Source organism: Mustelus asterias, chromosome 20 (assembly GCF_964213995.1).
Source record: "Mustelus asterias chromosome 20, sMusAst1.hap1.1, whole genome shotgun sequence".
In the NCBI taxonomy this organism is placed as follows: Eukaryota; Metazoa; Chordata; class Chondrichthyes; order Carcharhiniformes; family Triakidae; genus Mustelus; species Mustelus asterias.
Window position 1 is genome coordinate 51,930,203 of NC_135820.1, and position 24,918 is coordinate 51,955,120.

A 24,918-nucleotide genomic window follows, 5' to 3' on the forward strand; every position below is an offset into this window, starting at 1 on the left:
TACTTGAAGTGGGAGAAAGTAATCTAGCATTTAGAAACAGCATACAGTACAAGTTTTTGAAAATGTTGATTTGTTTTAATTAAGGTAACCTGGGAGAAGCTTAACAGATCTATTGACCCCCTAATCCTCTCCCATCTAAAAGTGTGAACTCGTATTGAAGTACAGTTGCACAAGCACTGGTTGCACTTTGACCTAAGGGCCAAAAGAAATGTAAAACCAACTTGGTGAATGTCAGTGTGTTATTGGACTGTGGCATGCATTATAAACAAGCTGCATACTGTCCCACAACTGAATTGGGTGATGGCTCACTCCACACAGACTGATGATTTAGTGGAGGATTTCCCTGTGGTCTTGGCTTGTTCTATCCTGACCAACGCGTTTACTTTCTGAAGTTTTGAGACAGCTGTGATGTGGACAGAATTAAGTTGTCATGTTGCAATAATGATGCATCGAACTTGGGGTATCGCCGAAGCTGAAATGTTATTATAACAAAGGGTGTAATTTTCAAAGAATGTTGTTTACCATACGTCTCAAGTCAGGGGAATTCATAACTACCATCAGATCTCAGAATGAGCTAGCAATCTTGAAATCACTCCAGGTTATGTGTATTTACACTTCATACAGTGTGGTTAATGGAGAGGATTGTATTTACTTCCTGGCTCTGTATTTTTGTTGACAGTGCTCTGTGTTGATGAGTGATAACATCAACACACAAAATTGAAGATTGTGATATAATGAAAAGGTTTATTCAGTCATTGCTTACTGTAACAAGCAAATTATGATAAAATATATTAAATTATACAGAAATGAAATAGTTAATTTTAAATGGCTTCACTTGTCACATTACAGATGCAATGAGCTCAGCCATCAGTGTAAATTCTGGGTAGCTCTTTCCTCAAAAATCTTGTCAAAAAAATCGAGAATAAATAGATTGTATTGTAGCCTTAATTCTGGCATCAAATGAGTGCGAAAATTAATCTCCACCTGTAATGTACATGGATACTGCCAACAGTATCAAAATTAGATGTAGAACTTTTGGTTAGCTGGAATCTTGCTACTTTTTTTTCTGACTCGAGCATTCTGGTTTGATTTTATTTTAATGATGTGGGTAGTGGACATATGCTTAATTATGTGCTTTTCTTTTAATTTGTGTTAATTCAGGTATGAACATAACGAGTGACTAAAAATGGCAGCAGCAAATTAATTATATTTACCAGGTATGTCCAATGATTGACCACAGGTGCACCAAATACTTCATTTGAAGCAATTTCTCATTGTTTCAGACAATTCATTTGCTGCCTATTTGTGTAAACCTTGTTTCATATCTATTCCTGTAATTGGTTTACTTAGGAAACTAATGAACAGTGGTGTGAGCACCAAAATAACTTGCTGATTTGTGCCATCTTGAAGAAATATAGGTAGTACTGCTCGACTCTCTTGTGAGACTGCCTGAGGCCTCATATTATTTGCACTGTTCATTACTAGCAGCATGACAGCTATGAGTGTGAAGCCCATTTATCACTTAAAAAAATTAAACACTAATGGAGCGTGGTGCTCTTTAATTCTGTATGCACCAGTTTGTCGCACTAGCTTTTCTAAGCAGTCAAACTGTTCGCAGAGCTTGCTCACCAGTAAGAGCTCCTGCCAACTATTGGAAAACATTACAATCTAATGCTGTCTCAACTCTACAGCAGTGCGGTTGAATCGTGGAGCCGTGGTTCCTCATTTGCATTTCTTTTCAGAGGCTATTGATAATGCTATTGATAAAGCAATTGGAGATGCAGTGTAACCTTAGCAAGTGCACCAAGTTACTTTGACTATTAAATACAGCATATTGAGCACTTTCTAGTTGGCCTGTTTGTAAATTTGTTTTTTAATGGACTGATCATGTCTTGTGATGTAATGCTAACATATTACCCAACTGAAAATAACACATTGGCTTTATTTTCTTATACTTGGTTTTAATGTAAGTCCAAGTATTCTATGCAACAAAGGTAGGATGAAATGGTTCACGTATGATAGTTGCAATTAAAGTGAATGCATACTTGAAGTATCACGGCTTGTTACCATTGTTACTTTGGTGTTCTTGTCAGCAGACAACGTTTTGTTTATGAAGAGAGTCATAATTGCATTGTTCAGTGTTGCAGTTGTTGCTCCTCACTGCTCCTAAAGGCATTACCACCTGCCTTTGGTACATTGTCAAAGTTGGTAGGTAATCTTCAATTCTCATCCAAAGTGTACATCTTGGATTTTCCAGGAGGGAATCACTGAATGGTGATCCAGAGCAGGGATTACTGGAAGGTGATCCTAACCAGAACCTCTTCCTTTTCCTAGCCAACAATCACTATGAACCTCTTTTCTTTCTCCAGGCTGAGATCACCTAACTTATGAATGAAAATGGAACCATTCTATTCTGTGTAACTTGGTGCCATAACCTGGTACCACATCAGGCAATATCTTATAAATGTGTCATCAGGGCAGACTAATCAAAGGTTGTTTAATTGGAAATTTGTTTTTGAAGAAATAAATAGTTGATCCCCAATTATCTTGTCAAAGCTAATCTTTGCAACCTTATTCTAGCTTTAAAAATGTTTGTTTGCTAGGATTAAATATCTCATATTTGTAACTGCTGTCATGCTCTAGCAATATAAATTTACTCAGTTAATTTGCTGGTGCCATTGAAAATACAAAATCGTGTTTTGCTTATCCCACCAAAAATTCAGTTAATAGAAACAATATGTCCATGGTGCAAGTTAAAAATAATCTTAACTGAATCCTGAACAATTGAATTGTTGTGATTACCATATCCAGTTGTAGCTCCATTTCAATGTACAATTTGGACTACTTGTGTGCAGAATGTTATGTTTACATATTTAAGTTCTAGGACATACATTATGGCGACCATGTAAAAGTTAATTATTAATAGGTTTAATGGATGAGAAATATATTACTGTGAATTGCATTAAAGAATACGCATAATTTAAGAGCATTCCTTGCCACTGTGGATGTATAAATATTTTGGAGGAACAGATAAAATATATAATATGAAATAACTATGTAAAGTTTTCTATGTCAAAATATTCTGTATAATACTACTGATTGGAATTGGATAATCAGTTAATAAATCAATGAGGTTTTACATCTTCTAAGTTGCTCACTACAGTTGATGATTAAAGCTCATTATTTGCACTAGTGTGCTTTTTAAAATGTATGTAAGAACAGATGATTTATGTGACACATGATAAAGTTATTGCTGCTTCTATCTGTGTTTGAGAAATTCCTTAAGTTTTGGTTTTCCACAATCTGTAACATTCGTAACCTGGCATATCCCTCACTCTATGCTTGCCAACAACTTAAGAAGAGCTTGTCGGGAGGAGCACCAGCCATATCTGAAAGTGAGATGCCCAGCCTGGTGACACAAAATCACACTACATGCATGCTAAACAACAGAAGCAGCATGCTGTAGACAGAGATAAACAATCCCACAGCCATTGATTCTGGTGATTTTTATAGAGCTATGACCAACAGGAGACAATGATCAGGCAGGTTGATCTCCCTGGCTAGGATAGAGTCAATGGTCAGGGTAGCCAATGAGATTTAACTGAGGCACCGCTTCATGCAATTTTTAAAAGCAATCTCGGCCTGGCAGCACAATGGCACCGTGGTTAGCACAGCTGCCTCACAACGCCAGGGACCCGCGTTCGATTCCCGGCTTGGGCCACTTTGTGCGGAGTCTGCACGTTCTCCCCGTGGCTGCATGGGTTTCCTCCAGGTGCTCCGGTTTCCTCCCACAGTCCAAAAAACGCGCTCATTGGATGCATTGGCCATGCTAAATTTTCCCTCAGTGTATCCGAACAGGCACTGGACTGTGGCGACTAGGGGATTTTCACAGGAACTTCATTGCAGTGTTAATGTAAGCTTATTTGTGACTAATAAATAAACTTTAAGATGCAGCGTCAGATCAAGCCCAAGATGGGGTGCAATACCTCATCTTGTCAGCTTCGATCTTGTTTGTCTATCTTGTGAGGATCATGAATTGGATTCCATTGGAATTTGAATTTTTTTTTTGAATTGAATAAATATTTGAAATGAAAATAATCCCACAACCAAGACAGTCCTTCCACATTCAGTTTTGAATGATAGAGAACAATTAAACAACTAACCAGAGAAAGAGACTCCACAAATACTCCCGTCCTCAATGATGGCAGAGTCAAGTATGTCATCACAGAAGAACAGGCTGGAGCATTTTCAGCTGAGTGGATAATGCATCTTGACCTCCATATGACATTCCCAGCATCACAGATGACAGTCTTCAACCAGTTCAATTGCCTCCATGTGAAATCGAAAACAGCTGAAAACACTGGATATAGCAAAGGATATGGGTCCTTTCAGCATTGCAGTTGAAGTACTGAAGACTCGTGCTCCAGGGCTAGCCGTGCCCCTAGCCAAGCTGTTCAAGTACAACTAGAATCTATCTGACATTGTGGAAAATTGGTCGATGATGACCTATCCATAAAATGCAGGTCAATTGGAATTGACCTATTACTGTCCCATCAGCTAACATTCAATCATCAGCAAATTACCGAAGGTGTTGTCAACAATTGTATCGAGCTGTGCTTATTCCAGAGCTGAGGTGAAAGTGACTGCCCTTGGCACAAAGACAGTATTTGACTGACCGGCATCAAGGAGCCCTAGCAAAATTAAAGTCTGTGGGCATCAGAGGGGAAATGTTTCCACTGGTTGGAGTTACATGTAGCACAAAGGAAGAGGGTTGTGTTTATTGGAGGCCAATCATAGCCCCAGAACATCATTGCAGGTATTCTTCAGGCCCTAGACACAACTATTTTCATCCAAAATAAAGTCAAAAGTGGGGATAAAAGCAAAATACTGCAGATGCTGGAATCTGAAACAAGAACAGAAAATGCTGGAAAATCTCAACAGATTTGACAGCATCTGTGGAGAGAGAATGGAGCCAATGTTTTGCGTGTGGATGGGCCTTCATCAGAGCTCAAACATTGGCTCTATTATCTCTCCACAGATACTGTCAGACCTGCTGAGATTTTCTGTCAGACGTGAGAATATTTGATTATTGGTACTGAAGATTATGCATTCACAACTCAGATACTCAAGTAGTCTGCCAAGTTCTGAAAGTGGACCAGGAAGTGTTCATGACCCTAGGAAAAGATCATGCAGAAAGACCTTGACAACATGCAGGCTTGGGCTGATAAGTGAAAAGTAATATTTGCACCAAACAAGTGCCAGGAAATGATATCTTGCAAGAGAGAGAATCTTACCATCTCCTTTTCACCAACAGCATAGCCATCACTGAATCCATCTGCAAGAAACATCTTGGGAATTATCATTGACCAGAAACTTAACTGGACCAGCCATATAAATACTGTGTCTACAAGAACAGGTCAAAAGACTGAGAATTCTATGCCAAGTAACTCACCTCCCCAAAGCATGTCCATGTTCTTCAAAAAATAGGTTAGGTTTCTGATGGAATCCCTCCTCCTTGCTTGGATAAGTATCGCTCCAACAGTTCTCGAAGTGTGACACGATCCAGAACATGGGAGCCCACTTGATTGGCACCCCCATCCAACACCTTAAACATTCATTCCCTCCATCACCAACAGATGATGACAGCAGTATGCACCATTTACTAGATACACTGCAGCAACTTGCCATGCCTCCTTTCTAAACCTGTGATCTTTGCCACCTAGAAGGACAAGGGCAGCAGATGCACAGGCACATCCCCATTTACAAGTTCCATTCCACACAGCTGCCTGATTTGGAACTATTTTGCTGCCCCTTCACTGGGTCAACAGCCTGGAATTCCCTTCTTAATAGAACGGAGATGTTGCAACATCACATTAACTGCAGCGATTCAAGAAGGCAGCTCACCACCAACTACTTGGGCATTTAGGCATAAGCAATGAATGTTGGTCTTGCCAGCATTGCTCATCCCATGAACAAAAAATAATCCACAATAACCATTCTGATCAGTTGTATGTAAAATAGAATAACAGGTCCCAGATGAGAAGGATCCATAGCATTTTCCTTTTAAATTGAAAATTGTGCAAGTCATTCCATTATGTTATTAAAGAGGTGAGATTGCAGAACCAGTTAATTGCAATCTAGTGAATCAAATGTCACTTGTTTTTAAGGATGGGATGCCTTGTACCTTGACAATTTTCAGGTATCTGGAGTGTGCCAGGAAGGATTTGTAAAGGGTAGGTCATGTCTGATGAACCTGCTTGAAGTGGTGACATAGTGGATAGGGTATTGCATGTATGGGTGTTATTTATGCATTTTCAGAAGATTTTTGATTAAATCTCTCTCAAAGGACTGTTAGCTGAAGTTGCAATTCATGGACTTGAAGGCAAATTATTGACCTGGTTAGGAAAATACTTGAGCACCAGAAAGGGAAATTGGGCAGGAACTCTACTTTGGCATGATGTGACCAGTGTGTCTCCCCGAGAGGTTGCACAGAATAGGGAATCTGTGTTGGGAACTCAACGATTGACTATTAATAACTCATGATGCAATAGAGAGCCATAATTCACATCTTTGTCAATGAAAGAAAGGAACGTGGTGTTTCAAGCATGTTTGGAAGCACAAAATTACAGAAAGACATAAGGAGGACAGGTTACACAAACTAGGCTTGTGTTGCTTCAAATTTAGAATATTATGGTGTGATTTAAATTTTCAAGTGGAACTGAGAGTGGATAGAATTTAACTTTTTGTTGGTTAGGAAGTCTAGGACTAGGCAGCATATCCTTTTTGATTTGATTTATTATTGTCATGTATTAGTATTCAATGAAAAATACTGTTTCTTGCATGCTATACATACCGTTCATAGAGAAGGAAAGGAGAGCGTGCAGAATGTAGTGTTACAGTCATAGCTAGGGTGCAGAGAGAGATCAACTTAATGCAAGATAGGTCCATTCAAAAGTCTGATGGCAGCTGGGAAGAAGCTATTCTTGAGTCGGTTGGTACGTGACCTCAGACTTTTGTATCTTTTTCATAGAATATAGAACGTAGAAAAGCTACAGCACAAACAGGCCCTTCGGCCCACAAGTTGTGCCGAAGATGTCCCTACTTACTAGGCTTACCTATAACCCTCTATCTTACTAACTTCCATGAACTTATCCAAAAGTCTCTTAAAAGACCCTATAGAATCTGCCTCCACCAGTACTACCGGCAGCCGATTCCATGCACCCACCACCCTCTGAGTGAAAAACTTACCCCTAACATCTCCTCTGTACCTACTCCCCAGCACCCTAAACCTGTGACCTCTTGTGGCAACCATTTCAGCCCTGGATAAAAGCCTCTGAGAATCCACTCTATCAATACCTCAACATCTTATACACCTTTATCAGGTCACCTCTCATCCTTCGCTTCTCCAAGGAGAAAAGACCTAGCTCTCTCAACCTATCATAAGGCATGCCCACCTAATCCAGGCAACATCCTTGTAAATCTCCTCTGCACCCTTTCTATGACTTCCACATCCTTTCTGTAATGAGGCGACCAGAACTGGGCACAGTACTCCAGGTGGGGTCTGACCAGGGTCCTATACAGCTGCAGCATTATCTCCCGATTTTCTAAACTCAATTCCTCTATTGATGAAGGCCAGTATTCCATACGCCGCCTTAACCACAGCCTCTACCTGCGACGCTGCTTTGAGCGTCCTATGAACCCGGACCCCAAGATCCTTCTGATCTTCCACACTGCCATGCGTCTTACCCTTAATATATTCTTTCATCTATTCGACCTGCCAAAATGAACCACCACACACTTATCTGGGTTGAAGTCCATCTGCCACTTCTCCGCCAAGTCTTGCATCTTATGGATTAAAGTCACCCATGACAACTACCCTGTGACCTCCACACCTATCCATAATCTGCTTTGCAATTTCCTCCTCCACACCTCTATTACTATTTGGGGGCCGATAGAAAACTCCCAACAACATGACCGCTCCTTTCCTATTTCTAACTTCAGCCCATACTACCTCAGTATGCAGATCCCCCTCGAACTGCTTTTCTGCAGCCGTTAAACTATCCTTGATTAACAATGCTGCTCCTCCACCTCTTTTACCACCTTCCCTACTCTTACTGAAACATCTATACCCCGGAACTTCCAACAACCATTCCTGTGTGTTTGGTGCCCCTGATTTCAGAACAACACTTAAATACTAAATATTATCCAAACAAAGTGCCCATCTATTTTTATTGATCAGCACAAGAAATACAATCAGATCATTCTTAAGTTTCAATTTGCCCTCAAGTAGTTAAATCTAAAACTTCCATGTAGCTTCTCTCTCATATTTGAGCCCATACTCACATGTGGAAACCTCAACTATTACTAGAGTTTAATTTATACATGTCCTTGAATAGGTCTGCATGGGTTCCGATTCTTCAGAGAAAACAATCAGACTTTTTAACTACCTCTCAAAGCTCATTTGCTTGAAGTCAGGCATTAGTTTGATTTCCCTTTTCTTTGCTGACTCTCCAATACCTGGATACCTTTGTTGCGGTACAGTGACTAAAACTGTACATAGTACTCCAGGTAAGGCCAATCCAAGTACATGCATACCTGATTATTACCCCCTGTTTTATCCCTAACTATGATGTGGAGATGCCGGCATTGGACTGGGATAAGCACAGTCAGAAGTCTCTCAACACCAGGCCAAAGTCCAACAGGTCCACCTGGCAGCACAAGCCCTCGGAGCACCACCCTCCCCCCACCAGGCGAGTGGGAGCTGCGCCCACAAACAGGGCATATATAGGCACAAACTGAACCCACAAGACAATGGTTGGAATGTGAGTCTCCACAGGCAATCAAGTCCCAAAGGCACAGACAACGTGAGTGGAGAGAGGGCCAAGCACAGGCCAAAGAGGACCCCACCATGCAGACGCTACGACAGCGGATGAATGAACACCACACAACCCTGAAGGAAGAAGATGGAAGAGAGAATGTCTGGGGAGCGTGGGGTCCTTGATTATGCTGGCTACTTTGCCGAGGCAGCGGGAAGTGTGGACAGAATAAATGGATGGGAAGCTGGTTTGTGTGATGGATTGGGCTACATTCATGACCTTTTGTAGTTTCTTGCGGTCTTGGACAGAGCAGGAGCCATAGCAAGCTGTGATACAACCTGAAAGAATGCTTTCTATGGTGCATCTGTAAAAGTTGGTGGGAGTTGTAGCTGACATGCCAAATTTCCTTAGTCTTCTGAGAAAGTAGAGGCGTGTCTTAACTATAGTGTCGGCATGGAGGAGGACCAGGACGGTTGTTGGTGATCTGGACACCTAAAAACTTGAAGCTCTTGACAATTTCTATTTCGTCCCCATTGATGTCGATGGGCATGTTCTGACGTCCTGAAGTCGATGACAATCTCCTTTGTTTTGTTAACATTGAGGGAAAGATTATTGTCACCACACCAGTTCACCAAGTTCTCCATCTCATTTCTGTGCTCAGTTTCGTCACTGTTTGAGATCCGACCCACTACGGTGATGTCATCCGCGAACCTGAAAATCGAGTTGGAGGGGAATTTGGCCACACAGTCATAGGTGTATAAGGAGTTTAGTAGGGGGCTGAGAACACAGCCTTGTGGGGCACCGGTGTTGAGGATGGTCGTGGAGGAGGTGGTGTTGCCTATCCTTACTGATTGTGGTCTGTGAGTTAGGAAGTTCAGGATCTCATCACAGAGGAAGGAGCCGAGGCCCAGGCCACGGAGTTTGGAGATCAGTTTCTTAGGAATAATGGTGTTGAAGGCTGAGCTGTGGGCAATAAATAGGAGTCTGACATGGGTGTCTTTGTTATTTATGTGTTCCGGGGTTGAGTGCAGGGCCAGGGAGATAGCGTCTGCAGTGGACCTGTTGCGGCGATAGACGAACTGTAGTGGATCCAGGCAATCTGGGAGGTTGGAATTGATTTGTGCCATAACTAGCCTTTCGAAGCGCTTCATAATGATGGATGTCAGTGTCATCGGATGATGGTCATTAAGGCATGCTGCTTGGCTTTTCTTTGGTACTGGGATGATGGTTGTCTTCTTGAAGCAGATATGGACCTCAGATTGTTGTAAAGAGAGGTTGAAGATGTCTGTGAATACCTCCGCCAGCTGATCTGAGTGCTCTGTGCAGGATCTGAGTGCTTGTCCGGGTACCCCATCCAGGCCAGCCACTTTCTGTGGGTTGACCTTCCAGAAAGGTGCTCTGACATCTGCAATGGTGACCTCAGATACAGGTTCATCCGAGGCTTCCAACGCCGGCATCTCCACATCATGGAAACCAGAGCACCCGGAGGAAACCCACACAGACAGGGGAGAGTATGCAAAATCCACGCGGTCACCCGAGGTTGGCATTGAAGCTGGGTCCCTGGCGCTGTGAGACAGCAGTGCTAACCACTAGGCCACCGTGCTGCCTTATTTGTATACATCGTGCTGGTGCACTGCAATTTATTGCTAACAGAGAAGAAAACAACAGCTGCATTTATTCAAGAAATCAAAAAATATTCAGGACAGGCCCGACTGCCCACCCCACCCCCAAATTCACTAAGCATGTTGGCTGGGAGTCCTTGAGCCTGAGAAAGCTTAGCGTATCAGAATTGGAGCACGACATAGATTCTGGATGATTGAAGAGCTCGAGAATGTTACGAACGAGGGTGGAGTGAAGCCCTGAGTGATTTGATAGCGAGATTGAGAATTTTAAAATTTAGGTGGCTTTGAACCAGAAGCCAATGTAGGTCCGCTAGCACTGGACAGCTAAGACACTGGACACTGGAAACTCTCAGCTAAGTGAACAGGGCTGGGTGTGAATTAGGATACCTACTAAGGTGATTGCTGGGCTGGCAGCATGAGTTTAGATATCAGTGAACGTGGTACATTAATTAAAGAATAACAGTAATAATGTAGCAGTAATAATTTGACTTAGGAGCTGGTTACTGTAAAACATCAGTCAGTGCAGCAGCACTCTGGGACTGAGCATATGTGCTGCCCAGATTGGAAATGTCAAAAGTAAATTACTGTGGATGCTGGAATCTGAAACCAAAAGAGAAAATGCTGGAAACTCTCAGCAGGTTTGGCAGCATCTGTAGGGAGAGAAAAGAGCTGACGTTTCCATTGCAGATGGCCCTTTGTCGAAGCATTGGAAATATATGGGAGAGTTGGTCAGTGCGCCTGCGTGCGGACATTCCTCCCTCTGTATTGCGCATGCGGCGGGGAATCCGTCCGGTTGTATTGCGCATGTGTGCAGAGGGGGAGTCTATCCCGGTGGAGTGCGCGTGCGTTCAGCAGCCAGTCTGTCCCCACTGCAGTGCGCATGCGTTCGGCAGGGAGTCTGTCTCGCTGCAGTGCGCATGCGTTCCGCGAAGTCCGTCCCGCTCCAGTGCGCATGCGTGCGTTAGTCAGCGCGCCATTTTCCTTGTGTTTGAACGAGCAGTGAAGGAGCGCCTGTGGGGTCTGTAATCACTCTGATTTCAGAGAGAAGGTAGGAGAGAGTGGCGGTGCCCGGATCCGGGGTTAGAGTTTTTGGTTGGTTTCTAGAATCTCCGCTGATCGATGATGAGGAGCCACGGGCCCTTAACGTCCATTTGTTTGAGTCGGGAGGGGGAGGGCAGAGGAAGAGGGTCTCCTGATCTCCCTCCCCCCCCCCCCCCCCCCCGGTGTCGCCGCAGCATCGACCTCCACACGGCGGCTGCTGTCTGTTCACCGGAAGCGAGCAGAGGAGAGCGGGCGGTTGTAGCCAGCCCAGCCCAGCCCTGGAGCTTGTGTTCAGGCTCGGGCCCAGCGAGAACGGCTGCACTTCAACCAAATCTGCTCTCCCTTTTGGCCCCACCGCTGATTGGTAGTTGGTCAGCTGACGTTAGCTGTGCCGCTGTGTGATTGGTGGGCCTGCATGTCAATCACAAAGCTAACCAGCATGTTGGGTTGCGAATTCCAGGCCTTCCTCTGGATGTTGCAGCCGCCACGCTCCTTCCACAGAGAAATGCACCACTTACCCTCAGCCTGCTGCCTCCTTTAGCCTACCAGGCCTACATGCTACCGTCGTAAACTCCTTATTTGTAAAGTATGTGGTCAGTTAAAAATACAGTAAGAAGTCTCACAACACCAGGTTAAAGTCCAACCAGTTAAAAATATACATGGGGAAGCCAAATGAACAAATTCCAGCCTTCTCCTGGCTTGTAATTCCAAAAAGCGTCCATCGACAAATCAGTCAATTGGCGATTTAAGAATAAACTTTTCAAAAATTAAAGCTAACCAGTAGATTTGACACTTTTATGTAGACGCCGTTTTTAATTATCTTGTACGATCTCTTAGAAGCTCCTTTTTTCCCCCTTGCCAGCTTTTATTCTTGGTCCATTTCGACATAGTCATAAACAACTTGTAGTTTATGGGTTCATTGCAAACTTGCCACACTGTGCTCACACTACACTCCAAGTGGAGGCACCTCAGCCTCACCGCTGATGGGAGGTTTAATTACAGCTGAAAAATTTGCATTGGAGTGCTATTATAAATGAAATAAAGATTTACATTTATTTCACACTTTTCACGGCTGCAGGGCATGTCAAAAGTGCTTTGCAGTCAACGAGGACTTCTGTTGCAATGTAGGCAGCAAATTTGCACACAGTAAACTCCCACAAACAGCACTTTGATACTGACCAGATAATTGTTATTTGTGATATTGATAGAGGGATAAACATTTGTAAAGACAATGTGGGGCTAGGGAGAGGGAAATAATTCCTTTGTGCAATGGGATTTTTCACATTCATCCAGGCAAGCAGAAGGGACCTTGGTGGACAAAATTTATTATTGAAGTAATGTATGAAATCAACAACGTATGAAGTAAAAATGTTGATGAATAATTCTCTGGGTTTTAATTATGTTTCACACAAGGTTTGTGTTATGCCACACGAGGTAACAGAGTCCTTCTCAACTATTGACTTCTTTATGGGCTAATGTAGGCCATTGATTCCATGACGTTCACAGAATATTTTGGCATTGTGCCAGACAAATAATGGTCACATTTATTTAATAGTTACTGCATTTAAAAAAAAAATTGTGATTGTCAAATCAGTGCTCTCTGGAGGTGTTTCTGAGATGTGTTCTACCTTTATGTATAGACACTTTTGCAGGCTAATGTGTGAGCAGCATTTGTGTCTTAGGTATAGTTGTGTGTCAGTCATTTGATGGTCTAAGTTGTGTAATTTGATCCAGTCATTCGCAGTCAGGCTGAAGTTGGTGCTGCTCTTGAACACTATGTGATGATACAGAAATATTTGCAACTGTACAGTGGCACTGTATGCCCTTGTTCCACTGCAAAACTGTTAGTGAGGAATCACTGGAAATAACATGAATATACAACAGATAAACACACAGGAAATCTGTTAGCTGCTATACAATAAAACTATCATAAGGGACAAGACCAAAATATTAACTTTGCCACAAATTTCATTTAGCATTGTGATTTTTTTATAGTTCTACTTTTCCATAAACCTTCCGCCTCCAGCATCTGACAAGACCTTTCAACACCAGTTCCAAGTTTTCTTTGCAAGTAGAAAGGGTCGAGAACTTCAAGTTGTTAGGTGTCCAGATCACCAACAATCTGTCCTGGTCCTCCCTTGCCGACGCTATAGTTAAGAAAGCCCACCAATGCCTCCTACTTTCTCAGAAGACTAAGGAAATTTGGCACATCAGCTACGACTCTCTCCAACTTTTACAATTGCACCATAGAAAGCATTCTTTCTGGTTGTATCACAGCTTGCTATGGCTCCTGCTCAGCCCAAGACCACAAGCAACTACAAAAGGTCATGAATGTAGCTCAATCCATCACGGAAACCAGTCTCCCATCCATTGACTCTGTCTACACTTCCCGCTGCCTCAGCAAAGCAGCCAGCATAATTAAGGACCCTATGCACCCCGGACATTCTCTCTTCCATCTTCTTCCGTCGGGAAAAAGATACAAAAGTCTGAGGTCATGTACCAACCGACTCAAGAACAGCTTTGTCCCTGCTGCCTTCAGACTTTTGAATGGACCTACCTTTCATTAAGTTGATCTTTCTCTCCACCCTAGCTATGACTGTAACACTACATTCTGCACCCTCTCATTTCCTTCTCTATGAACGGTATGCTTTGTATAGCGCGCAAGAAACAATACTTTTCATTGTATGTTAATACATGTGAAATTAATAAATCAAATCAAGCATTTATATGTAGATAGGTATATTTTTAAAGATTGTAGTGCAATCCCTTAACATTGTGATGACTTTAGAAATAGTTGTCTTTAAACTTAAATTATCTACTGTTGTAGAGAATTAGCATATTGGTTTTTTATGTTTCTCCAAAATATAACAGTTTGTGGATGAATGGAGACATTAGCACTGAACAGAATCTTCAAAAGGAAACATGAAAAAATTGAGCAAACAATAAGGATTATAGGAAATATAGAAGAAGAGGAGTTTAGAAGAGCTGAAAGGGTAAAAGAGAACAGAATAACACGTGGCATAAAAGGAAATAGAAAGGTTTTCTAGAAGCAAACAAGTAAACCAACAGCTATGGAGAGTTTACAGCTGCCCAAGGGTGCAGAAGTGGTCTAATTGTGAAGGATGGAGACATTTGACTTCAATTTTTGCAAGTAATGAAGTTGAGAACTTGACTGTATTGAGTTCATTGTTGAAAATGATTTGGTTTTGTAAAACATTACCATAGTTCAACGCAAAGTCATAAGACCCTGATGAACTATTCCCTAGTTCGTTAATAGAAATTAGAGGACAAACAGGAGGCTATGGCCATAATTTTTCAAACTTTCTTAAGTGTGCAAATTGTGCAGTGGAATTGAAGGGTCGTCAAAGGTAGTTGTTCAAGAAGATAAACCAGTGACAATGGACCAGTTATTCTGAAATTAGTTCTGGGCCAAATTTTATGACCACAGTTCCAGGTCAAAGTAAAGAGCATTTGGAAATGCATGGATCAACAAGGACAACCGGTTTTTGTTTGCTGAGGAAGTTGTTTTTGATAAATTTAAGGCTGGAAGGATTAGGGGCTTTGAGTACAAGGCCAAAAAATTCTAAAATTAAAGAAAAATAGTGTTTATATACAATTTGGGCACCCAATAATCAAGAAGTCATGGAAGCCATAAACAGTGTACAACATAGATTCGCTGAGCTGATACCTGGGGTTGCAAACCATCATTATAAAGAGAGATTTGAGATATTAGGGTTACTTACGCCGGAGCAAAGAGGGCTAAAATGATTTTCAAAAGATTATTAAAATATGAAAACTTTTGATCAAGTAGGGACAGCTATTTCATTTGTGTGTGGAGCTGGTGATGCGGAAGAGTGGTCATCAATTTAAGATCCTCACAGATTGCAATGAGAGGTTAGAAATTCCTTGACAACGGGTTGCTGCGTTGTCACACACTGGTTAATGCAGAGCCTCTTTTAAGTTAAACATGGATAAGTACTTGAAGCAGTGGAAGGATTCAAAACTGCGCTGAGAGAGCAGGGATTGATTTTGGATTGCTTAAGTGAAGAGCTAACTTGGAAATATTTGTGTACGTGAACTTCTATAACTGGATGAGCGGTCTCTCTCTCTCTCTCCCCCCAGGAAAAGGAACAGCTAAGAGATCTCTTTGATGGAGTTCAAATCAACACAGTTGCCATCAGAAATAGACAACTGTATTAGCTAATATATGCTCTAGTCTTGCAGAGCTTGAGATAATTTAGTTTGGAAGAAAATAAATGATCAGACAGAACTGATCTGCAGTAAATATTAATCTCATGCCTTGGTCATTTTTCATTTAGGATTTGTAATCATGGACCTCAGTGATGCCAATTTACAATCCCTGTCTGAATTCCTGAAGAAGACTCTTGACCCTGATCCTACAATTAGGAGACCAGGTAACTGGTTTTACTTCCCTATGTTTTTGTTATGCTGACAGTCATTCCTTCAAAACCATCTGTGCAAAAGGAAATTATCTGGCATTAATTTATTTGTGGTATCTTACTGTGTGCAAATATTCCCCCTGTTTGTCTAGTGGCTGCATTTTGAACAAGTAATCAAAATGAATGAGTTGTGGCTTAGTGGTAACACTCTGCATGAGGCAGAAAATTCCTCAGTTGACTTGAACACATGATCCAGCCTGTCACCTTACTATAGTACTGATGACGTGCTGCACTGTTGGAGCTATCTTTTGAATGTGTATTTAAACCGAGGTCTTATTTTGAGGGTGGAACAATAAGGCGTTAATTGGCTCAAAAAGGTCTGTTAATTAATCTGATATCCTACCTCAAACCATCATTGAACCAATTTATACCATATTTCAGTTGCCTCCTCTGGTAAATCGAGATCAACTTGTAACTCTTCTATCTCTCCGTCACTGCCATTCTCCCCACCCACCCCACCCCCACAAACCCTCCAACTTACTTGTCCCCTATCATTTTAATCCTTTATTATTGTGAATAATTTGCTGAACAATTTTCAATCTCCTTCATAATCTTAATCTTCAGAAATTCAATTTTGATACAAGTTCTGACACGGCAATTAAAGTTGTAAAAGACTTATTACTGTCATGGACCTTTTCTTTTATCAAAAAGAACAGATTGGAGTATTTCCAAAAAACACACCCATGTTTTTTATTTCCTCATGACTTGCTTTCTTAAGACTTGTGTGGGACAGTATCTTCTCAGGTGGGAGATGCTGACTTTGAACAAACTGCTGACTGATTTATGATGTAGCCATGTTTCAAGCAGGTTTGTCTCTGACATAGTCCTGTTCTGATATTGAAAGTTGTTGGAGTATAAATTTCAAGGCTTTACTCCACAGCATGAGTTTTATATTAAGTCATTATTTGTTGCACTGTTTGAATTTACATTTCTTTCTAGAACTTGACAAGTAAACTGACTTTAGTGATTTTGAGATTTGTGGAATACTCTTGACTTGATTCATTTTTGTTCTGCACATGTTTCCCAGGTTGTGATACTGTGGGGGTACATTTTCACATTTCTAATTTGTCGTCTTATATTAATTTAGTGGTTGGCAAGAAACAGTTAATATAAAGAGCATACTGTAAAACAGTTGTTCTTTCTCCATGTTTAATGGAGGAATTGATTGTATTGTCCAGAAAGGAATGTCCAGTGACATCAATTGTGGACTATAGTGCCTAAAGTACTCTATTTATTTTGGGCAGGAGCAGCTTTATGAAGAATCTCTGACATTTTATCTGAAGGCAAAATTGAGATAGAGATAGTGAAAAGAAATTTGTCAATTTCAGTAAATCCTTTCCGAAGACACGCAAACTGGGTGCAGACTATTGCCTTATTTTGATATTATTCGACCCACTTGTGGAAATTATTAGTGAATCAAATGGATTTATTGACCATCTGATATGCTTCAATGCACTTAGAAAATGGATTGCACATGAACAGGGAAGACCATTGATATACATAGACAGCATCTGAAAGATCAGACACTTCAGTTGGGTTGTCGTGAACTAGCCTGAAAAAAAAGAAATGTGGCACATTTCATCATACATTCTTTCCAACTACTGTCAGAATCACATTCTCACTGTGTGCCTTCTTACTCATTGCAAGGTTTTGTTTCATTAACAGAATTGCCCCAGCTTCATGTAATATCACCATTACATTACAGCTACTACCTTATACCAGCCATCACTTTTGCTGCAGTCAATTAATTTGTGCAAATGTGCTCACTATAAGCAATATGGACTGCATTGGTATATTTAAAAACAGGACGATTTTGAATTTATTATTGGGATCCAGGTATGTTTCCCATCTTTCTTGGCCTTTAGGGCATTAAAAGTCACCCGACCCATGCAGAAATGGAATCGAAGGCAGATTGGATGGGATGGCAGATATCTTTACTTAGGGACTATAGTGAGCCTGTTGGACCTATGACAATCAGATTCAAGTTATCTGGTATCACATTTTATACTAAAGTTATTGTTGAATTCTGTTTACCATACTGGAGTTTGAACTTATGATCTCCTGATTCAACTCGCTATCAAAATCACCATTCTTGTGTTTGCTCGTAAAATAGTTGGTCCATGTCAGGGTGAGGTTTTTCAACTTCAGTTGTAGTAGAGAAATTAGTTAATTTAGTTTCTTTCGTGCATAAAATGGAAAGTCCTGAATGTTGGTAATATGTCTATGCTTTGGCTTCAAGTGGATTTTAGCAAGTATTATGTGATTTATAGGCTTTCGGAAACCTAACGACAGAAGGCAATCATAATCTTTTCACATTGATTAGCCAGCATCTGTCCCATGAATAGAAATCACTGACATACTAAGAATAATAGATTTGTGAGCTTCCACATCTCTTGTTGCCTCAGGCCATGCTCTCTTTTGAGTATATTTTGCCAAATGATGATTGCACACCTTGTCCTAAAGAAGATGGTGGGAGGGAAAGGGCAACTTTTTATGCATGCTGATGAATTAATGTGCATTCTATAAATAGATCTGAGAGAACCTGCTTTCTCGACACACATTTAAATCACAGCTCTTGCTTTTTAGCTGAAAAGTTTCTCGAGTCAGTGGAGAGAAACCAAAATTACCCATTGCTACTGCTAACTCTCATTGAAAAGTCTCAAGACAATGTCATGAAAGTGTGCTCAAGTGTGACTTTCAAGAACTACATCAAAAGAAACTGGCGAATTGTAAGTAACCTGTGGTGTCTTAATTGTAGAGATCTTTTATAGAAGTTAAAATTATTTCTCTTATGCTATGTAATATAAATGCTATGTAGTAGAAGTGGGATTCCGTTGAAGTAAAATGCACTTTCTTGAGCAGTCTAAAGGATTTGAAATATTGCAAACTTAAAATTTTATATTTAACAACTGAGATTCAGGCATTTAATGCACATAACCATGCTATTAAATGTCCCCTACATAATCTGATGACTTTAGGAACTCTTGTTGGTGAGTTTATGTACACACTTTCCTGTAGTTGACCAGCTGAATGTGAGATGTGCACCTAGGCATCTTTTAATTCAAGTAGAAAATGTCCAGAAATAGCCAGTGTCTTGCTACCCCTAGTGTGTGGTTTCCATCATAGCTATATCCTAGCCAAATAATGGAAAAATTAAACCTGGCTAGTAACCACCTATCAGTCCCTCCCATTCATTGACTTATGCAGTTGTTATCTCTAGGCTTTGCTGTTCAAATGCACCTTTGTCCAGCATCCATCTTCTACCCATCATATACTTGTGATCATCCAGGATTCTGCAGCTCCTGTCCTAATGCACACAATCCTGTTCACCCACCTCCTATGCTGACTGACCTACATTACTTCCAGAAAGCAACACTTCAATTTTAATATTCTCATTTTTGTTTTCAAATCTCAATGTGACCTTGCCTTATCCTATCTCAGTTATCTCCTTCAGCGTGACAACCCTCCATGATATCTCACCAATTGTAATTCTGGCCTCTTGAGCATCTCCAATTTTAACAACTCCACCATTGGTAGCTGCTTTCAGCTGTCTAGGTTCTCTAGTTGCTTCCCCACACAACTCTGCATCTCTTATCTCCCTTTCCTCCTTTAAACTGCTGCTTATAACCTCCCTCTCTTCGGAAGCCTTTCCCACATATTTCCTCTGGCTTGGAGGATATGGGATAGGTCAAAATGATGCAGCGACAGACTTTTAAGGGATATTTCAGAGTACACAGAATAGAGATATTCCTATGAGAAAGAAAACTTCCAAGGGGAGGACCCACCATCCGCGATTAACTAGAAAGGATGGGCCGAATGGCCTCCTTCTGCACTCAAGGATTCTCCGATTCTATGTAATAGTGCAGAAGATAGATGGAATATAAAAAAACAGCAAAGAATAACATAAAGATTAAAAAGGAGGGAAAATTGGAGTGCAAGAGAAATATAAAGAAGGCTAGTAAGGGTTTCAATAGATATTTTAAAAAGAAAGTTAGCAAAATTATTGTTGGTCCTACAGTAAGTGAGTGGGGAATTAATAATGGAAAATAAAGAGATGGCAGGTGATCTTGAACAGGTATTTTGCATCAATCCTCACTGTAGAGGATACAAGTAACATCCCAGAAATAGTTTAAAATCAGGAAATGGAAGGAAGGAACTAAAGAAAATTACAATCACTAGGGAAGTGGTAATGAGCAAACTGTTGGAGCTGCGAGCCGACAAATCCCTGGATCCTGATGGACTTCATCCTAGTATCTTGAAAGAAATAGCTACTGCGATAGTTGATGTGTTGGTTTTAATTTGCTCCAACTTCCTGAATTTGGAGGAGGTTCCATTAGATTGGAAAATAGCAAATTAACTCCTGTTTTCAGAAATGGAGGGAGACAGAAAGCAGGAAACTACAGGCCAGTTAGCTTAACATCTGTAATCGGGAAAAATGTTAGAAGCTGTTATTGAAGATGTTATAGCAGGCCACTTATGAAAGTTCAAGGCAATTGGACAGAGTCAACGTTGTTTTGTGAGAAAGGAAATCATGTTGAAACTACTTATTGGAGTTATTTGAAGGAGTCACATGTGCTGTGGATAAAGGAGGACCAGTGGATGTACTGTTCTTAGCTTTCCAGAGGGCATTTGATAAGGTACCACATCAGAGGTTATTATGGGAAATAAAAGTTTATGGTGTAGGGGATAACATTTGGCATGGGTAGATCGACTAACTAACAAGGAGGGTTAGCATAAATGGGTCATTTTCTGGTTGGCCAGATGTAGCAAGTGGTGTGCCACATTGATCAGCGCTGGCGCCTCAACTTTTTATAATTCATATAAATGACATGGATGAGGGGACTGAAGATATGGTTGTTAAATTTGCTGATGACATAAAGGTAGGTAGGGAAGTAAGTTGTGAAGTGGACATAAGAAGGCTACAAAAGAATGTAGATAGATTAGATTTTTAAAAATTATTTTTTTCATGGGATGTGAGCTTTGCTGACAGGGCCTGCATTTATTGCCCATCCCTAATTGCCCTTGTTCATAGGGCATTTACGAGTCAACTACATTTGCTGTGGGTCTGGAGTCGCATGTACTTGAGATCAAGTGAGGACGGCAGATTTCCTTCCCTAAAGGACATTAGTGAACCAGAATGGTTTTTACAAAAATCGACAATGGTTAGACTTGTAATTCCAGATTGAATAGTAGGCAAAGATCTGGCAAATTGAATATCACTGGAAAATGCAAAATTGTCCTTTTTAGGAGGATGAATAAAAAAGAAGCATACTATCTAAATGGTGAGGGATTGCAGAGCTCTGATATGAGGGATCTGGGTGTCCTAATGCTTGAATCACAGAAGGCTAGTATGCAGGTACAGCAAATAATTAGGAAAGTTGATGGAATGTTATCTTTTTTTACACGAGGAATTGAATATAAAATTAGGGAGGTTTTGTTTCAGTTATACAAGGCACTGGTGAGACCACATTGGAGTATTGTGGACAGTATTGGTGTCCTTATTTAAGAAAAGATGTAAATGCATTTGAAGCAGTTCAGAGAAGGTTTACATGACTAATACCAGGAATTGACAGGTTGTCTTATGAGGAAAGGTTGGGCAAGATAGCCTTATATTATGGAATCATAGAATCCCTACAGTGCAGAAGGAGGCCATTGAGCCCATCGAGTCTGCACCAACTCTAATCCACCTAACCTACACATCTTTGGACTGTGGGAGGAAATCGAAGCTTCAGCTGCTTCATTGATTCTTTCTGTCGGATTATTCAATTTTGATTATTCAAATGTTCAGCTCCATTCATTCAACACCATCCAGCAATAAGTCCACTGATTGTCCATAGCAGGCTCTGGATGACATCTATCTTGAACAGACCTGATGAGTACCATTTACACTTTAGGCCTACTACCAAGTTTTTTAAAATTTCATTTCATGGGATATGGGCATCGCTGGCTTGGTCCAGCATTTATTGCCCATCCTTAATTGCCCTCCATTTCTGTGGCCTTTTGAGAGTCAATCACATTGCTGTGGGTCTGCCAGACAAGGTAAGGACAGCAGATTTCTTTCCCTAAAGGACATTGGTGAACCAGATGGATTTTAATGGCAATGGTTTCATGGTCATCATTGGACTTTTAATTCCAGATTTTTACTGAATTCAAATTTCACCATCTGCCATGGTAGGATTCGAATCCAGGTCCCCAGAGCATTTCCCATGGTCTCTGGATTACTAGTCCAGTGACAATACCACTGCCACCACCTGCCCCTCAGTGCTAGATAGTGACCATTACCAATAACCAGAATCAAACATTTTATATCACCCTTCATTACATCATATTGAGGCTACCATTGATCTGATGATTGATTGAATAAGCCATTTTACTACTGTGGCTTTCAGGGTAGGGTAGAGACTGGATTTTTTGCTGTTAGTGGCTCACATCTTTGCTCTGAAGCCCTCTTTACTATCTTTGTCTTTATTCAGCATTGCAATGGAACACACATCTTAGCCGGTTACAACTGCAGATACATTCAATGTTTGACACTGTCTCAGACCATATGCTCCATCAGCACACTTATCACTGTATTCAATATTAACTGTTTCCACAGCTGGCACAGTGTAGTTGTGTGGTGTACAATCTACAGCATATTCCACAGCAGTTCACTAAGATTCCTCCCAGACCTTTGACCTTTACTGTCAAGAAGAACAAGAACAACATCATCATGGGAAAGTCATTAGACCCCAGTTACACACCATCCTAACTTGGATATATGTCACTGTTTTTCTCATTGCTGAGCACTAGCTGTGGAATTCCCTAACATTCACCATTTGGGAAGTTAAATCATTGCAAGGACTATGGCAATTCAAGAAGCGAGATAATTGTCAGCGTAGAATTATAGAAATAAAGTCAGAAATTCACAACGTGGAGGAAACCATTCTGCCTAATGTATCCATGCTAGCTGACAAGTAACCTTCTTGGGGAATCTATAAATGGAAGTAAAAGTCCTGTTGCCAACATTTCCCAGAACAGTGATCATGTAATTTACGATGAGTAGATGAAAGCCCAGGAGTATTTACAAAGGAGTAATTTCCAGTATTGATATTTCTGGCCCCATAAAATAATATTTATATCCAAAAATTAAAAGTTACTGGCAACTATCTCAGGCTGTTTTTACTCATTTGTTTTTGTCTTATCAGATTGAAGATGAGCCAAACAAAATCTGCGAAGCGGACAGGGTAGCTATTAAAGCCAATATCGTTAATTTGATGCTGAGTAGTCCTGAGCAGATTCAGAAACAGGTACCTGATTACTCCTGCTTGTACAAAAGGTTAATGAGCATTGATCTATTCTGGTTTCTTAACATGACCATGTTCTCTTATAGTTGAGTGATGCTATCAGTATAATTGGGCGTGAAGATTTTCCTCAGAAATGGCCGCATCTTCTAACAGAAATGATTAACCGCTTTCAGAGTGGAGATTTTCATGTCATTAATGGAGTACTTCGAACAGCACACTCCTTATTTAAAAGGTATTTGCTTTTTCCGAGGCCGTGGTGAGATTACCAGCTATGTAGCCTGCTGTGATTGATAATTTTTAATACTTGGTGATCTTTTTATCCTGATTTTGATTACTTGATGAGCTGTAACCAAAGTTGTGGTTTAAAGTTTATTTATTAGTGTCATGAGTAGGCTTACATGAACACTGCAATTAAGTTACTGTGAAAATCCCCTCCCTAGCTGCCACACTCCGACGCCTGTTCGGGTACACTGAGGGAGAATTTAGCATGGCCAATGCACCTAACCGGCACATCTTTTGGACTGTTGGAGGAAACCGGAGCACTCGGAGGAAACTCACGCAGGCACGGGGAAAGCATGCAGACTCGCACTTATAGTGACCCAAGCCGGGAATCGAACCCGGGTCCTTGACGCTGTGAGGCAGCAGTGCTAACCACTATTTAGTGGATAATTATGTTTGCTATTTCCATTGACTGAAATTTCAGCAATGCTGAGGTGTCACTGAGAAATCAGTCCATTTTATGGAAAGTCAAGAAGGCATCTGTTTTATTGTATGATGAACTGACAAGGGAATAGAGATTTGAGATTTTGTCTAATGGGGATTTTTCTAACTAGAAATATAAGTTTGGAAGTGTGTTTTGTGTGATCGTCCTAGATTTCACAGTCAGCAGTGAAGAGGCAATGTTTGGCAGTGATCTCAAAAAAAAAGTTGTCTACAAAGACCCAGTGAAATTTCATGTGCCTTTCCCAACATCAGTATTCTCACAGTCAGAAAACCAGAAAATAAAAAGCTTCAATTTAAAATTGATGTTTTACTGACAGTGAAATAAATTATTGGGACGTAGATTAAGGAAGAAACTAGGATATCATTAAAAAATTATTTAACTCAAAATGTTAGCTATTTTCTCTCCCTACAGATGCTTCCAGACCTGCTGAGTTTTTTCAGGGTTCTGTTTTTGTTTCAGATTTCAGCATCCGCAGTATTTTGCTTATTTTTTTAACAAGTGTTTTTTTATCATAATGACAAAAAGGTTTAACAAATTATGATCTGTGCAGAGACTGATAACTTTTAAAAAGATTTGAATTTCCTGTGACCAACATTTCAAATTTTCAAACTTTTATTGTAACAAATTAAAATCAACATTGACTAGACATTACTTAGTCGGTAACTAACACTCCAGACTGCAGAAAAGATACCCTTACTAATGTCCTAACCTCAAGCTGCATATATACTTTACAGCATGTTCTCCACAGAACAACAACATTTTCAGGGAACAGTTCAAAGTCACTCCCAGCATCCAATGAGTTTATTTCTCTCCACCTCGCCAATTCATCTTGTCCAGAATCTGTCAAAAAATGTTTCCATTGGTCTTTTGAGAATCCTCAGTCTAGAGTTCCAGCAGCAAGATCCTCTCCAGTGACTCGTCCTTGCCTTGTCACTCACGGGACATACTTTCACTGGCATCTTACCTGGT

At 40.7% G+C, this 24,918-nt stretch overlaps 1 protein-coding gene across 3 annotated transcripts in view; it reads left to right on the forward strand.

Moving 5' to 3' along the window:
* Nucleotides 1-11,306: 11,306 nt before the first annotated feature.
* The window catches only part of cse1l (CSE1 chromosome segregation 1-like (yeast)), a 49,948-nt gene continuing 36,336 nt past the window's right edge, over nucleotides 11,307-24,918 (forward strand). The window contains exons 1-5 of one of the 3 annotated variants that reach the window (XM_078236522.1): nucleotides 11,307-11,486; nucleotides 15,799-15,894; nucleotides 18,526-18,668; nucleotides 23,127-23,228; nucleotides 23,312-23,457. In XM_078236522.1, the coding sequence (XP_078092648.1) occupies nucleotides 15,810-15,894; nucleotides 18,526-18,668; nucleotides 23,127-23,228; nucleotides 23,312-23,457 (476 nt within the window). In that variant the 5' untranslated portion in view covers nucleotides 11,307-11,486; nucleotides 15,799-15,809. Of the gene's footprint in view, nucleotides 11,487-11,937; nucleotides 12,066-15,798; nucleotides 15,895-18,525; nucleotides 18,669-23,126; nucleotides 23,229-23,311; nucleotides 23,458-24,918 lie in introns of those variants that run through there. The other 2 variants (XM_078236524.1, XM_078236523.1) reach the window with 2 other exon arrangements.